This window comes from Leptonychotes weddellii, chromosome 9, assembly GCF_054177405.1.
Source record: "Leptonychotes weddellii isolate Sample4059 chromosome 9, ASM5417740v2, whole genome shotgun sequence".
In the NCBI taxonomy this organism is placed as follows: Eukaryota; Metazoa; Chordata; class Mammalia; order Carnivora; family Phocidae; genus Leptonychotes; species Leptonychotes weddellii.
In genome coordinates this window covers 125,517,299-125,532,122 of record NC_138377.1, presented here as the reverse complement: position 1 = coordinate 125,532,122, position 14,824 = coordinate 125,517,299, and the positions used below count along the sequence as shown (strand labels likewise).

The window sequence follows — 14,824 nt, the reverse complement described above, 5'->3', positions numbered from 1 at the left end:
GATTCGGGGCTTGATCCCAGGACCCCTGGATCATGACCTGAGCCGAAGGCAGACGCTTAACGGCTGAGCCACCCAGGCGCCCCTCTAAGCCTGTTTCTAAGACGGGGACAACAGCCGCTTCAGGGGACCAGCAGGAGATCAAAGGCGGTGACTCTCTGGAGACACTAGCGCCTGGAGAACCTGACGCTCAGCCCCTCCCCGGCCTCACGGGCACGACGCCTTCCCAAATGAACTCACGTCCATTCGTGTGTTTCTTAAGCGTTTATTGAGCTTTCACCTGGCTCTGAACTAGACTCTGAGATAGAAAGGTGAGCACAGACAGCCATGGTTCCTGCCCTCCAGGAGCTTGCTGTCTGCTGGGAAACAGATGCACTGATTTAAAAATCACACAAATAGAAAACTCTAATTGAGATAGTGGTGTTGGGGGAGACTGTAATAGGAGAATTTAACCTCGTCAGGCAAGGCATCCCCAAAGCAGGGACCTCTGAGCTGAAATCTGAAGGGCAAGTAAGCCTGAGCAGGGGACGAGGTAGAGAAGTGTCCTAAGCAGAGGGGACAACGTGTGAAAGCCTGTGGGAGAAGGTGCTGCAAACGGGCCGAGGCTACCGTGGGGGGCGTAGCTGAAACGCAGGGAGGGCCACCCACGCAGAGGGCCTTGCCGAGTGTCCACAGGCTTACGGATGGAACCGCATCATCCTTGTACATGACCGGGGGCACAAATAATAGTGCTTCAGGACTTTATTTGAGCATTCATAGCATTCCACTCTATTTTTTTTAAGTTTTATTTATTTTAGAGAGAGTGAGAGTGAGTGTGGGGGGAGGGGCGGAGGGAGAGGGACAGACTCCGTGACCAAGTGGTGGACGCTTCGCCGACCGAGCCACCCGGGCACCCCGATAGTGTTCTGCTTTAAATTGGTATTTGGGGTGATGTTATTTCTCTCCTTTTATACTTTTCCTTAGTGTGCAGCGCTTATATGAGTGTTTATCTTTTTTTTTGCAAAAACAAGAGCTTTTTAAAAATCAACTACATTGAGATGTGATGTATAATAAAATGCACCTGTTTTAAGTGAGCGCCTCTATGAATTCTGACAAGTGTATGTGCACTACCACAGTGAAGGTGTGGAACACGCTCATCACCCCAGAAAGACCTCCCCCGCTCGGTGCCCCAGCCCCCACCCCAGGCGGCCACTCATCTGCTTCCTGCCACCAACCGTCGATTTGTCCTCTCGTTTCATGTGAACGACACAGCACATGATGCACTCTTCCGTGACTAACTTCTTTCACTCAGCATGTGTTTGACATTTGTCCATCCCGTTACACAAGCCAGCACCCCGTGCCTGATTATGGCTGAGTAATAGTCCCTTATGTGGACGTGCTACAATTTGTGGAGCATTTGGGTTGTTTCCGGGTCTTTCTGCCATCATGAATGAAGCTGCTGGGAATAGCGTGGACATGTGTTATTTCTGTTGAGTGGACACCTAGGAGTGGACCCGCTGGGCCCTAGGGTCAGTGCATGTTTCACTTTAGAAGAAACCGTCATGCTGTTTCCCAAAGACGTACAATTTTACACCGTGCCAGTCATGCACGAGAGAGTTCAGTGGCTCCACGTCTCCCCCAGAGCTTGGTGCTGTCCGACCTCTCCATGTGAGCCACTCGGGAGGGTGTACGCGAGTCTCACGGCGGTTCCGATGTGTGTTTCCCTGTGATCGGTGGCGTCTAGCACCTTTCCACGCGTACTCGGCCCATCTGCTTTCCTGAAGTGTACGTTCCAGTCTTTTGCCCATTTTTTAATTTGGTTGATGGTTGTGTTGTTACCGAATTGTAAGGGTTACATATACTCGGGGTGCAAGTCCTTTGTCAGATAGTGGGACATGTGTTACCTTCCATTCTGTGCCTTGCCATTTTGAGTTTAACAACTTTATTGAGATATAATTCTAAATTGTCTTCATAAGAGTATAGTTTTTAGGTTTTTTTTTCTTTTCTGGTGCAGTTTTTGTCTTATAGCTAAGAAATCTTTACCTACTCCAAGGTTGTGAAGATTTTCTCCTATGTTTCTTCTGGGATTGTTATAGTTTCAACCTCCTTTTAGGTCTGTGATCTGTTTCACTTTCATCTTTGTGGGTGGCATTAGCGAAGAGTTGAGGATCATAAACCCTCCCCTGTATTTTCTTAGTAATAAAACCCGCAGGGAGCTGCAGTTTGAAAGACCAGGTCACAAACCAAGCCAGAGGTGTCACTGACTTCCTGGCAGGTACTACTCTGTTCAAACAAGATCGTCGTAGCATAAAAGCCAGGGTTCGGGTGCGCCCGGGTGGCCCAGTCGGTGGAGCGTCCGACTCTTGATTCCCACTCGGGTCCTGGGATCGAGCCCCGCATCGGGCTCCATGCCTAGCATGGGGCCTGCTTGAGATTCTCTCTCTGCCTCCCCCTCTGCCTCTACCCCCCACTCATGCTCTCTAGCTCTCCCTTAAAAAAAAAAAAGGCAGGGTTTGTGGTTTCTTGTGCAAATGTATTGCAGGTAAGTAAGTGCCACGCGCTTCTTGTTCTGTCCACTCGTGACTCAGCACTGAGTTCAGATTCATGGGAACATGAAGCTAGGACTTCACCCACAGAGCGGGGGGCCGGGAGCACCGAGGTGAAACAACAGGGTAGAGGTGCTCCCTGTTCCAGACAGACGCAAGCCTCAGGCGGCCCAGGTGGTTGGCCCTCAGATGTGATTTGATAAATCAGCCAAAGTTTCTTCTGCAAAAAATGTTTCCCTACTGACTTGCCCCAGCGTCCTAATCCACATTGTTAAGAATCACGGGGGACTATTACCTCCAGAAAACGCACTGATGGTCACCAGAGGAGAGGTGGGGGGTGAAGGGGAAAACAGGGGATGGGGATTAGGGAATACACTTGTCATGATGGAATAAAATACAATAGAAACTCTTCAGTTCTCTGGTTCTCTCTAGTCCGCAGCGGCCGTGGGGAGCACTAGCCTGGGGCTGAGAGCATGCCTGTGAAATCTCTGTGCAGACTTGTGAAGGAGCTCTACTTTAGGAAGAGGGATTTCTGAAGGGGTTTCTTCAAACCAGCTTTAAAAAAAAAAAAGAGAATCACAGGGGAAGTGAAGCATGGATCAGCTGAAATCCCCTGGGAGAAGGCTCAGAGCCTGAGAGCAAGGGGCTCCGGTTTCTTGTTTAGATCAGCTACTCCCTAAGAAAGGTAACGCAAGCCGGGAGGGGACGGAGATTGTGTCCCCAGAGGACGAGGAAGCGTGGGAAGGTCCAGGACAAAGTGTGGCACTCCTGTCCTGCAGTCAGACTTACTGACCTAAAGTTGGAACTCGGGATGTAACCAAAGACAAAATTTTCTAATTTATGAATTTTTTAAAAAATGTCTTTTATTTGGTGGGGGGAGGGGCAGCAGGAGAGGGAGTGAGAATCCTCAAGCAGACTCTGCACCAAGCGTGGAGCCCAGCATGGGGCTCAGTGGATCATGACCTGAGCGGAACCCAAGGGTCGGACGCTTAACCGACTGAGCCACCCAGACGCCCCCTAATTTATGACCTTTTTTAAGGGGAAAGTGGAACGATGGCTCAACAATAAGTCATTGACCTAAGGGCCTTTGTTCCGACTACCCGAGTATCCTGCGTCTGTCGCTGCCGTATATCTGTCCACTCTGAACGGTGGGCCAGGGAGCAGGGTCGGTGGGGGCGGGATCAGGGTCACGGGGGCCACAGGGGAGCAGGACACAGACTCGCCCCCGTGCAGTCTCCATGAGTGACACGGAAAATGACTTCAGGGTAATGAGCACACCCTCAAGAAAATCAGCCGCCGGGGCAGAAAAGGCATCTCCTTCCTGGCCCTCCTCCCCTCGATTCAATACCTGTCCCCTTCGCCCTTTTGCTCAACTCCCAGGCAGGACACAAATTACATACTGAGGCAAATACACAATTTATTCATTAAAACGAGAACAAAATTTCCGTAACATGGAAACATCGAGTTACATCACTAAAGTTGTTTATTTAGAAGTAGAAGTAAGTGTTGGCAACACTTTTTGTAAGAGTCAAGGAAACTGGGCAGGTTTCACAATCGGGAGTGTCCCTGTGGGCCGGTCAGTAGTATTGCTTCAGGAGAGAGAACATTTCACAGATCCTCCCAGTAACTTCCAGAAAAGTCAGCCAGCCAGACTTGGGTTCAAACTTCTTTACAAAGCCGTCTTCCTATTGGAGAATAAATTTCACAGTTTAAAAATCAGTGGAGACAGATTAGTGGGACGAAAAGCAAAGAAACTGCCACTTCACTAAAGCAGGCAGTTGGTCTGGTCCGTGCCCACCCTGGTCTCCCCCGTCCATCCACACCATCGCTCAGGGGCAGCGCCGTCCAGCGGAAACAGTGCGAGCTACAGACGGAAGCTCAAGTTCTTAGTAGCCACATCTTTTTAAAGTAAGAGGAAATATGTAAAACCAATTTAAAGAATATATTTATCTAAAATATTATGATTTCAATAGATAATCAATGTGAAAATTATGGAGCTATTTTACATCCTGTGGACCCAATCTTTACAATACACTGTGTGTTTTGCACTTACAGCCCATCCGAAATCACACTAGCCACATTTCAAGTGTTCAACGGCCGCATACTGGACAGCACAGCTCTGGAGGATAGAAAGTCTCATTTCTTCTCATTTTCGGTTGTCTGGCATTGAAATATGCATTGATGTTTGTAACCGGAATGAGGGCTCACGATAAAGCCGAACGCAGCAGCGCCTCGGAGCCCATGAAGAGGCTGTTGTTTCTATTATGATTCATTCTCTTTCTGATCATAGTTTTAAAACAGCAGGGTGTGAACTGTGCACTGTAATTTATGACGGTAATTATAGAGCATCCTGACTGCAGAGTACCTCTGAGATCACCCAGCCTAATGCCTGCTCTTATTTTGGCAAACAAGGAAACTGAGGCCCCGGAGAAAGTGAGCTGCTTGGCGTCACCTAACTTTTTAATGCTTGGGCCTGGAAGGGAATGCAAACACCGTTCTTTTCATTCCATGAGCTTCCAAACAACTACCCAAAGGATTAGAAAATTGTTGGAATAATATATTTAAGTGTTGCACTTAAGGACACGATGTCCTGGCCTAACGGGGGCAACAGTCTGCTCCCTCTCTCTCAGGACTTACACACGCACACGTTTCTCGTTCTAGGTTTGCGTGCCCCTGGCTGCTTCCCTTCCCAGGATTTCATGAAGCCCGTGGTAACGGGGCACTGTGAGACAGCTTCTGTTACCATGACCGTGACCACTGTCTGTTACAACTGGGCAGTTAACATCTCACCTACATTCCGCTTCTCCGTCAAAGAGAGTGAGCAAAGGGAAAAACCGACAAATTCAGCCCTAGGAAGATTAGAGGGTTTTAAACTATAAACAGCTAAAATTAAAAGGAGAGAATTCACAGTAGCTAAAACATGGAAGCAGCCCAAGCATCCATCAACTGATGAACGGATTAGCCAGACATGAACATTCATACAGTGGAATGCCAGTCAGCCTTGAAAGAGGCTCTGACCCCCGCTACACTGTGGACGGGCCTCCACCACGTGACGCTCAGCGAACTAAGCCCGTCACAACACGACAAATACCGCATAATCCCATTTATTTTTTTTAAAAGATTTTATTTATTTATTTGACAGAGAGAGACACAGAGAGAGAGGGGAAAGAAGCAGGAGCAGAGGCAGAGGGAGAAGCAGGCTCCCCACTGAGCAGGGAGCCCGATGCGGGGCTCGATCCCAGGGCCCCGGGATCATGACCTGAGCCGAAGGCAGACGCTTAACGACTGAGCCGCCCAGGTGCCGCACATAATCCCATTTACATGAAGTACTCAGAATAGAATCATAAAGACAAAGTAGGACGGTGGTTGCCGCGATCTGGGGCGCAGGGATGGGGAGCGGGCATTCGGGGCGCGGAGTCCTGCGGGTGGATGCTAGGGATGCTGCAGAGCAGCACCACGTACTCCGGCCCGAGCGAGCAGGGCAACGGTCCGCACACCGTGTCAGCCAGCCCGTCCCTTGTTAGACACTGATCACGGGGCCAGCCTGGAAGCATTAGTCCTAAGAAGGAAGGCAGCCCAAATGTCTAATAATTGGGAATTGGTTAAGTGTTCATGATGCACAAAGTTGGTGGGATATTCTGCAGACGTTAGAAATGTCAGCATGGAGCCCATAAGGCAGGGTTGAAAATATTTGTGAAATCACATGAGAAACTCTTATATGCACCGTCATTCTAATTACGTACGATGGATGCACGCAGACACGTTAGGGTGATGGGAGTGACTTTTCTTCTTTCACACATATATTTTCAATGTATTTTAATACCATTACGTGGGGGTGCCTGGGTGGCTCAGTGGGTTGAGCGTCCGACTCTCGATTTCAGCTCAGGTCATGATCTCAGGGTCCTAGGATCAGGCCCTGCATCGGCTTCCGCTCTGAGCATGGAGCCTACTTAAGATTCTCTGTCTCCCAGTTCGTCTGCCCCTCCCCACCCTGCTCGCATTCTCTCTTGAAAAAAAAAAAAATCATATGAGAATAGATATAGAACTAGGGATTCAATATCCTGTCAGTAATGCAGTAATAAGCAAGGAGTGCCCAGATCTGGTTCTTTCTGGGGATAGTTTATATTAAATTCAGCCTCCTTGGCTTCAAGAAAGCCTAAAGCATAAAATAATATCCTGCATCCATAATTCGAAGAAAACCAGACCCTCAGAATAGTTTAGATCTAGGAAAATACCATGGTGTTATTCCCATGCTTCTCTAGTGATTATTCACTCAGTTATTCATTCGACAAATATTTACTGATCATCAGCCACCTGCCAGGCACTGTTTTAAGCACTGGAACAGACTGGTGACCTGAACATGCGGGAGCCCTGGCCTCACTAGGCTTGTGACGGAGACACGCAGTCCTGAGCAGGGCACAGGGGTCGAGCGGTGGGGGTGCCCTCAGAGACGGGGCGGCTGAGGGGGACCCCTTCCCCCCCACCCCCGGGGAGGGCCACGGGGGGGCCATGCACACCTCTGGGGGGAGGTCATTCCAGGCAGCAGCAAGAGCCAGTACAAAGGCCCTGGGGCGGGGAGTGGGGAGGTGGAGTGTGCTTAGTTATCCTGGGAGGCTGGAGCCAAGAGAGTGCAGGAGGGACTCCTAGAAAATGAGATCCAATGGGGTTTAAGTAGAGCAGTCAGGACTTCGTATTTTGTGCTTGCGCCCAGGGTGAAGGGGTGCCAGAGAGGGTTCCGGCCAGGCCAGCACACGGGGGCCTCTGATCTGGCTGCCCCGTGGGGAGCAGGCCAAGGCGGGGCGAGGACGGGAGCAGGGAAATGGGACAGGCTACGGACCGTCGAGAGGGAGACGGGGTCTAGGTGCGCTTTCAAAGGTGCCGCCAGCAGGACTCACTGATGAACCTGACGTAGGGGGTGGGGGAGTGGAGGGTGACGCCCAGGGCCAGAGAGTGTTCTGGAAGGACCCACAGGGAGGCTCGAGTTCTGTCTCAGCGTCCTTTTCACAAAATGATCTTAAATCTCAAGTTAAAATTCAAGAGACGCACAGGAAGAATCTGGCTCCCAAATCTAATCCAAGGGTGTGAGGGACTCCTGGAGATTCCGTCACCTCACGAGGAGCTCTTTGCACCAACAGGACACGGAGTCGCTTGCGTACACGTCTCTGCGCATCCTTTCGTGCAGACCACCCTTTAGAGCAAGCGGGTCATAAAACACCAGCAGCAGACAAGAACTACTTGTCCTCGCTCTTCCTTGGAAAGTACCAGCGCCGCCCGCACATCCCAGCTTTCAAAGGGGCTTTCTGTGGGTGATTTTCAGAATGATTTATTTAAACCTCTTGAAATTGCCCACATGCACTTCATAGTTGTATTGTACCTGACATTTTACAAGGCACTCTTACGGAAATGTCTTCATCTTCTTACCCCCCTTCGAAGGTAGCTGTGCTTGTCTTCCTCGCGTTCGCACGGAGCGTACGCTAGATCATGCCATATTGCGGTCATCCCGCAAGGAATGTGACTCTTGGGTTACTGCCCCGACCCACTCGGGATCACACCTCTGCTGAGTGGCAAAACCAGGATTCCGACCTCCGTTCCGACGCTGGTTCACGCAGTCGCCCATCAGCCCTTATTTGTGGGGTGCCTTCCGGGTCGCGGGCCCTCTGCCGAGCACGGGAAGGACCGTGGGGCCCTGAGCAGCGTGACCCGCCCTGTTCCCGTGTGGCGCCGAGGCCTGAGTGTCCTTTCCACTTGGCCAGCACAGGTATAGGAGAATGCTCTGTGGGGGGGGCACCAGCCCCTCTGGGGCCTCTACAGCAGAGGGAGCGGCCAGGGCTGCTCTCGGGCCCCCTTTCCTCCCCGGTGCTGGAGACATCCTAGCGACCTGCCGGAGCCCCTCCGCTTCCAGGCCTTCACGTGGGCGGGGGGTAGGAGGAGGGAACGGTGCGCCCCGGAGCGGAAGAGAAAAGAGGTGGGAAGCACCCACAAAAGAAGAGGAGAAGGGAGCGAGGAGGGGGGAGGGAGGGAAAGTCACTCAAGCCGGTAAGCACGAGAAAGAGCACGTGGGGAGTCAACCAGCCCACTGCTGATGCGCTGGTCTTCGACCTTCCCGGGGCCTCTGGTTTCCGCGGGGACTCCTGTCTGACTGCGGGGTATGACTCAGGGCGACTATGCGTGGCTCGCCAGGGAGTCAGCAGGACGACCGTACTCATAACCGTGATCCTGGACCTGAGTGGGGTCCTACTGCAGAAGCCGTCTGGGAGCTTCACGTGAACCAGCGAGTGGCTGCGTCCGGACGGCAGTCCGGGTGTAGATGGCACTCCTCCTCCATCCTACAGACGAGGAAACGAGGCTCGGACAAGTTCCGCTGACTCGTTCACGGCCCGGGGGCACCCGGAATCCCGCCCAGGTGCTCGTAATGTCTGTGCCGCCTCACACGCCGCCTTCTCGACCCGGAAGTTCTCACGCTTGAAACGGTGGTAAATTACAGATACGCTCTGCACGTGGGCTGAATGCTCCTGTCGCCGCGCATCATAGGCCTGCATTTCTAATATGGAGCCCTAACCACAGATCTGGGTGACAGCAGACAGGACAATGGACCCTGTACTTCCGGATCTGTCATTTTGGAGCACTTTTCACCAATCTGTAAATTCAGACTCTACAAAAGCAGGCATGTGATTATGCCATTTGCCCCCGGATGACCCCTTCCCGTGTTCAGTTCCTTCGCTCGAGCGGATGTGTCAGCATTTCTGGGAAGGTCTCACGTGGCCATGCTAGCTGTGCTGACTCGGATGGGCACAGCCACGCCTTCACAGGACCACGGAAAAGCCACGTCCAAGGCCTAAGCTCCTTGGGTGCTCCAAGCCCTCCTACACCGAAGGGCCCCGCGAACGCTGAGTGTGCGCGTGGGCACACGTGTGAGTCTGTGTGTCACTCCCACCTGGGCCACCCCGGAAGGCAAGTGCACGTCTGGAAGTCCTCAGAGGCAACCCCACACCCCCACTGAGGATGATGAGTTCCACGAGCTCAGACTGTGTCGCTGAGAAGTTGAGTTTTGAAGGAACATTCATCAGTGTGTGTGACAAGTCGTGTGGAGCAGCAGGGCGCAGTCTGGGCCCACGGAGGCTCGCACGTGGGCCCCTGCCCTACACAGTGTCACCTTCGGTGGAATCCTCCCCCCGTGGCCAGCAGAGCTTACCACAGCCGACCGGAGGAGCACAGGACCTGGCACCCCCAGGCTTCATCCAGCTCCAAGTCCGCGAGTCAGGGACAACAGATGCCCCATGACGACACAGGAAGGGGGCGATGCGGGGCACAGCACATAGGACACGACCCCAGCAGGCGTTAGAACATTTATAATAAGGGCGCCTGGGTGGCTCAGATGGTTGGGCGACTGCCTTCGGCTCAGGTCATGATCCCAGGGTCCTGGGATCGAGCCCCGCATCCGGCTCCCTGCTCGGCGGGGAGCCTGCTTCTCCCTCTGCCTCTGCCGCTCCCCCTGCTTGCACTCTCTCTCTCTCTCTCTGTCAAATAAATAAATAAAATCTTTTTTAAAATAATAAAATAAAAAGCTTGAGGGGCGCCTGGGTGGCTCAGATGGTTGGGCATCTGCCTTCTGCTCGGGTGATGATCCCAGGGTCCTGGGATCGAGTCCCGCATCGGGCTCCCTGCTCGGCGGGGAGCCTGCTTCTCCCTCTGCCTCTCTCTCTCTCTGTCTCTCATGAATAAATAAATAAAATCTTTAAAAAAAAAAAAAAAGAACATTTATAATAACCAGGGGCGCCAGACAGAGGAGCGTGTGAACTCCTGACCCCGGGGTCGTGAGTTCAAGCCCCAATCGGGTAGAGAGTTTACTTAAAAACAAAATCTTTAAAAAATAAATAAAAAAGGGGCGCCTGGGTGACTCAGTCGGTTAAGCATTCGCCTTTGGCTCAGGTCATGATCCTGGAGTCCTGGAATCAATTCCCGCATCGGGCTCCCTGCTCGGCAAGGAGTCTGCTTCTCCCTCTGACCCTCCCCCCTCTCATGCTCTCTGTCTCTCATTCTCTCTCTCTCTCAAATAAATAAATAAATAAAATCTTTAAAAATAAATAAATAAATAAATAATACAAATAAAATATTTATAATAATGGAAGGCAGCTGTAGTTTTAAAAGACAGTTAACATATCAGAAGATGTCTGCCACATATATAAAAAGAATAAACAAAAATATATTTTTCATATATAAAAATATTTGAAAATAAAAACATACAAGAAAGAATTGCTACAAATCAACGAGAAAGACAAAAAGTAGGAAAATGGGCAAAGACTATAAATAGGCAATTCTCTGGTCAGTAAAGGTGGGGACAGGTGCTCAACCTCACTGGCAACCGAGGAAGCAAGAACTAAAACAAGAGAAGTTGGTCAGATTCTCCTAACCCAGCAGAGGGGGGAAATTAGGACAGGTCAGCTGGTGTGGGGGCAGCGTTGTGGGGCCTCCCTGGAGGCGAGGACCTGGTACATTGAGAAATGGACACGCTGTCCCAAGGGGAGCGTGAATGGACATGCTCGGGGAAGTACTGTTTGTGGGGCAAAGTGGAGATAACCGAGAGCTCCACCAGCCCGAGCCAGCCAGACCCTCCACAGCACGGACAGACAACAGCGTGTATGTAGGACTTTTTTTTTTTCCATAGGACTCTTTAAAATATTATATTTTCTTTTTCTTTTTCTTTTTTTTTTAAGAGAGGGAAAGAGAGAGAGAGAAACAGGTGGGCGGAGGGGCCGAGGGAAAGGGAATCCTAAGCAGGCTCCATGCTCGTTGCGGAGCCCGATGCGGGGCTTGATCCCACGACCCTGAGATCATGACCTGAGCCGAAATCAAGAGCCGGCTGCTTAACTGACTGAGCCACCCAGGCGCCCCAAAAAGCACTATGTATATTTTCTATGGATATATTCAGTGGGCAAGATTTGCATGTAACATAGTTAATAACGGTGGGTACCTCCTCTCTAAGGAGAGAAGAAGTCCAGGCTTGGGGGTTGGAGGCAGAGGATCCACGGAGACGTGAGTGCTTTGAAAAAGCCAGTGTTAGGCATACTGAGTCTAGAGACGAGCCCTGCCGTCCAGCTGTGAAAAGCCCCTTCTCAATGACTTGTGACACAGCGCTCTCTGCCTCCCACTCTGGGTTTTTTGAGGCTTTGATAATAAAGTGAGTTGTTGGTTGGAAATTCCCCAATAGTTCTTGCTGGTGGTACAGCACATTATTATTTTTTTTTTTATCAACAGGCTTTAACAGCTAGAATTTGTTATATTAGAAAACTGAAAAAAAAATCAATTTGTAAGCAATGAACTTGCAAAGATGTACCTGTGTTTTGCAACATAATAACTACCCAAATATAACAGCATCTCATACCAACTCTTTGTTTACTAAACCTACGTTGTCATGACAGCCTGGCCAGAGCCGAGTCCCGGCCGGGTCCCCATCTGCTGACACGGACAGGGCACTGGGGCGATGCTGCGTGACTCCCCGATCTCACCCCCATCGCTTAACACTGTTAGGAATAAAAACGGCAAGCTCATGTATCTGCCAACTACAGAGCTCGGATTCCCTGGAAATGAGCCAGAAATGTCTTCTTGTTTTAAAAATGAGAACCTTTAAAAACAAGCCACCCAAAAAAGATAGTGGATTTTTAACAACTAGCAAGAAGCTGCCAATTCCTACGTCAAAGGTAAGAGCCGTGAAGAAGGTTTCCAGTGTACATACCCAGCCTCCGTTTTGCCTTATCCACTCTCTCATGTTTGTCGTGATGAACTCTGCCACAAAGTAAGAAATCCGAGAAGCATCGGCATCCGGGGAAATTCGCTCCTGGAGGAGCTTCTTGGTGAGAATGCCTTCAAACGCAAATATGGTCACAATCCTTCCCCAGTTAATGACGCCGTCTTCAAACTCCTTCTCCATGACCTGGTTGAATATGGTTCTGGCCGTGTCGACGGACACCACATCAAAACTGTCCAGGCACGGTTTCAAGTTCTTCTCGACCTCCCCCTGCACGGAGGAGGCCACGTCCCGGAGCAGCCGGGACGCCCTGCTGGGGGCCGAGCCAGGCTGCGGGACCCGCAGGACATGCCTCACATAGTCCTGGGCCAGCGTCAGGGTGTACCCGAACTCGCAGTCCGTCATCTTCCTCCCGGCCCGCCGGCCAGCCTAGGCCAAATGAGGCGAGCGCCGGCGGGACCGGGGCCGTGACTCCTGGCGACGCGTGGAGGCCGGTGGAATTTCTGTGTGCATCACCAGCCGGTTCCTCCTCCTCGTCACTCTCGGGCGTGGGCTGGGTGTGAAAGAGAAAGTTGAAAACGTGGAAGCGGAAAGCAGTTCAGGAGAGGCCACTTCCTCAAACTGCCAGTGATTAACTCGGGGACTTACGGGCTGAAGGCAGGACGTAGAGAAACCAGAAGCGCTCTCCCCCGCGGCGGGGCGGCCCGTGTGCGAATCCGGCCGGTCCTCCAACAGATCCGTGCAGACTGCCGTCCGAGCCCGCGCTGCTACGCTCGCAGCCGAGCGCTATGCACGGTGGTCAGACGGCAGAAACGGCCCGCACGGTGGTCAGCAGAGACGCGGCTGCCGCGGTCAGGGGCGCGGCCCCACGCCACGGGGACACGCAGTGCGAGCTGTGCGTGTCAGCCCTGAGCCAGCCGGCAGACCGCGGGCGGCGGAGGGGCGCAGGGCTTGCTCTTACGGGTTGGACAGAGGCGGGGGTCGCACGCCGCTGTCCCTGTACCAGACTCCGCGGAATCGCTCGCGTTGACATGGGTGGTTTTACGAACGTCACCTGCACAAAAGGGTCAAGGCAGCCGCCCAGCTGAGCCGGGCTGGTGATGGTCCGGGACGGAGCTCAGCCAGCCGCAGGGGAGCAGCCGGGGGACAGCGCTCAGGGACACCGCCCTGGACACTGCGGCCCTGAGCCGGGGGCGGGGGTGGGCGGTGGGGGCGCCTGTGTACCCTGGAGCTTCTGACCCACAGAAAACAAGCCCTTCCTCCTCGCTCTCAAGTCATGTCGGAAACAGAAGCGCCCCCTCGTCCCTCGATCACCACGTGCCCGGTGTCTGTGATGGGACCACACGGACAGCCTCCCGGGCTGAGTGAGGTGAGCCCCGAGCCCTGGCTCCTCACCATCCTAGGCTATGGCTCTTTCTGCAGCCTTCCCTCCACCCCCACTGGGGTCCTCGGCGCTCCCAGACTCTCCCCCCTGCCTTCCCCTGCTCCCAGCGAGTCTCTGGGACACCCGACCCCCTGAGGCCGGAGTCCTGAATTGGCAGGGGACCCGCACGGAACAAAGGGGCACATTGCACACATGCGCTGGGGCCCCTGTTCCACCAGGTCCCGGGGACAGTCCTCCTGTGTCCGTTCTGCGACGTCTGCTAGCCCACAGGAGGCGCCTTCTCTCCTCGGAACCCTGCTGGGCGTCAGAAGAACCAGCAAAGGGATGGGACGTTTTCTCTCCCCAGTGGTGATGAGCATTCCTGCAGAAATAGTGTGAGCACGAGGCTTCAGAGCTGCAATCAGGCGCTCCACGCTCAGGGTACAAGCTCTCTCTCTCGCCAGTGCCCGAGCCTGCACCCGGGGAGGCTGGTCCTTGATCTGTTGACTAAATGAAGTGCATTTCCATCGCAGCTCCCGCCAACCGCATGCAGGCCTCTGTCTTCCTGGTCCGGATCCACAATGGTGTTGCTGTAAAAACTCTTAAATATTGTAACCTGCTTTACTTTATTTCAGAGTTTGCAGTCATTTTTCAAGAAAAGGTGGCAGAAAGAAAAAGTCTTTACCAAAAAGAATGATTTCTTTTTATGGAAAGTGCAGTGACTGAAGGGGTGTGTGGTGGGGGTGGTGTGGGACGGGGACACATAGCCAGCCACGGACAGGATGTGAGCATGGGGCGGGGCCACACAGCCAGCCACGGACCGGGGGTGAGCATAGGGTGGGGACACATAGCCGGCCACGACCGGGGTGAGCATGGGGCAGGGGCACGCAGCTGGCCACGGACCGGGTGTGAACGCAAAGGAAGGTGTCCTTTCTCAATGCCACCACAACCTGGGTCTGCATTCACCAGGGGCCGGCGTACAGTACGTTTCCCCATCCCCTGAGTTGCTGTGTGCACACAGGGAATTCTGTATGAAATTAGGGCTCCATCCTGATACACTCCGAGGGAGTCACCCCGAGTGGGTGGGGTTTGGAACCCGTACATGGACGGTGTCAGGTGCTCGAGATATAGATGTCTATCCCTAGAGAGTTTTCTGTCTAGGAGACACCAGGCTGTATCAGAGGCTGACAAAGA

At 52.7% G+C, this 14,824-nt stretch overlaps 1 protein-coding gene and 2 long non-coding RNA genes across 3 annotated transcripts; 2 read left to right on the top strand and 1 right to left on the bottom strand.

Moving 5' to 3' along the window:
* The first annotated feature begins 6 nt into the window (after positions 1 to 6).
* Positions 7 to 2,935, top strand: LOC145723611 (uncharacterized). The gene is made up of 2 exons (XR_014148860.1): positions 7 to 308; positions 1,113 to 2,935. It is a non-coding gene; the product is annotated as an uncharacterized LOC145723611 (long non-coding RNA).
* A 984-nt stretch (positions 2,936 to 3,919) lies between these two features.
* Positions 3,920 to 12,805, bottom strand: BCL2A1 (BCL2 related protein A1). The gene is made up of 2 exons (XM_006739979.3): positions 12,256 to 12,805; positions 3,920 to 4,207 (listed from the first exon to the last, which is right to left on the bottom strand). The coding sequence occupies exons 1-2, from the start codon at positions 12,670 to 12,672 to the stop codon at positions 4,100 to 4,102; spliced, it is 525 nt and encodes a 174-aa protein (XP_006740042.1). The 5' UTR covers positions 12,673 to 12,805; the 3' UTR covers positions 3,920 to 4,099.
* LOC145723610 (uncharacterized) lies at positions 11,061 to 14,259 on the top strand. Its single transcript, XR_014148859.1, has 2 exons — positions 11,061 to 11,159; positions 11,778 to 14,259. It is a non-coding gene; the product is annotated as an uncharacterized LOC145723610 (long non-coding RNA).
* Positions 14,260 to 14,824: the final 565 nt, after the last annotated feature.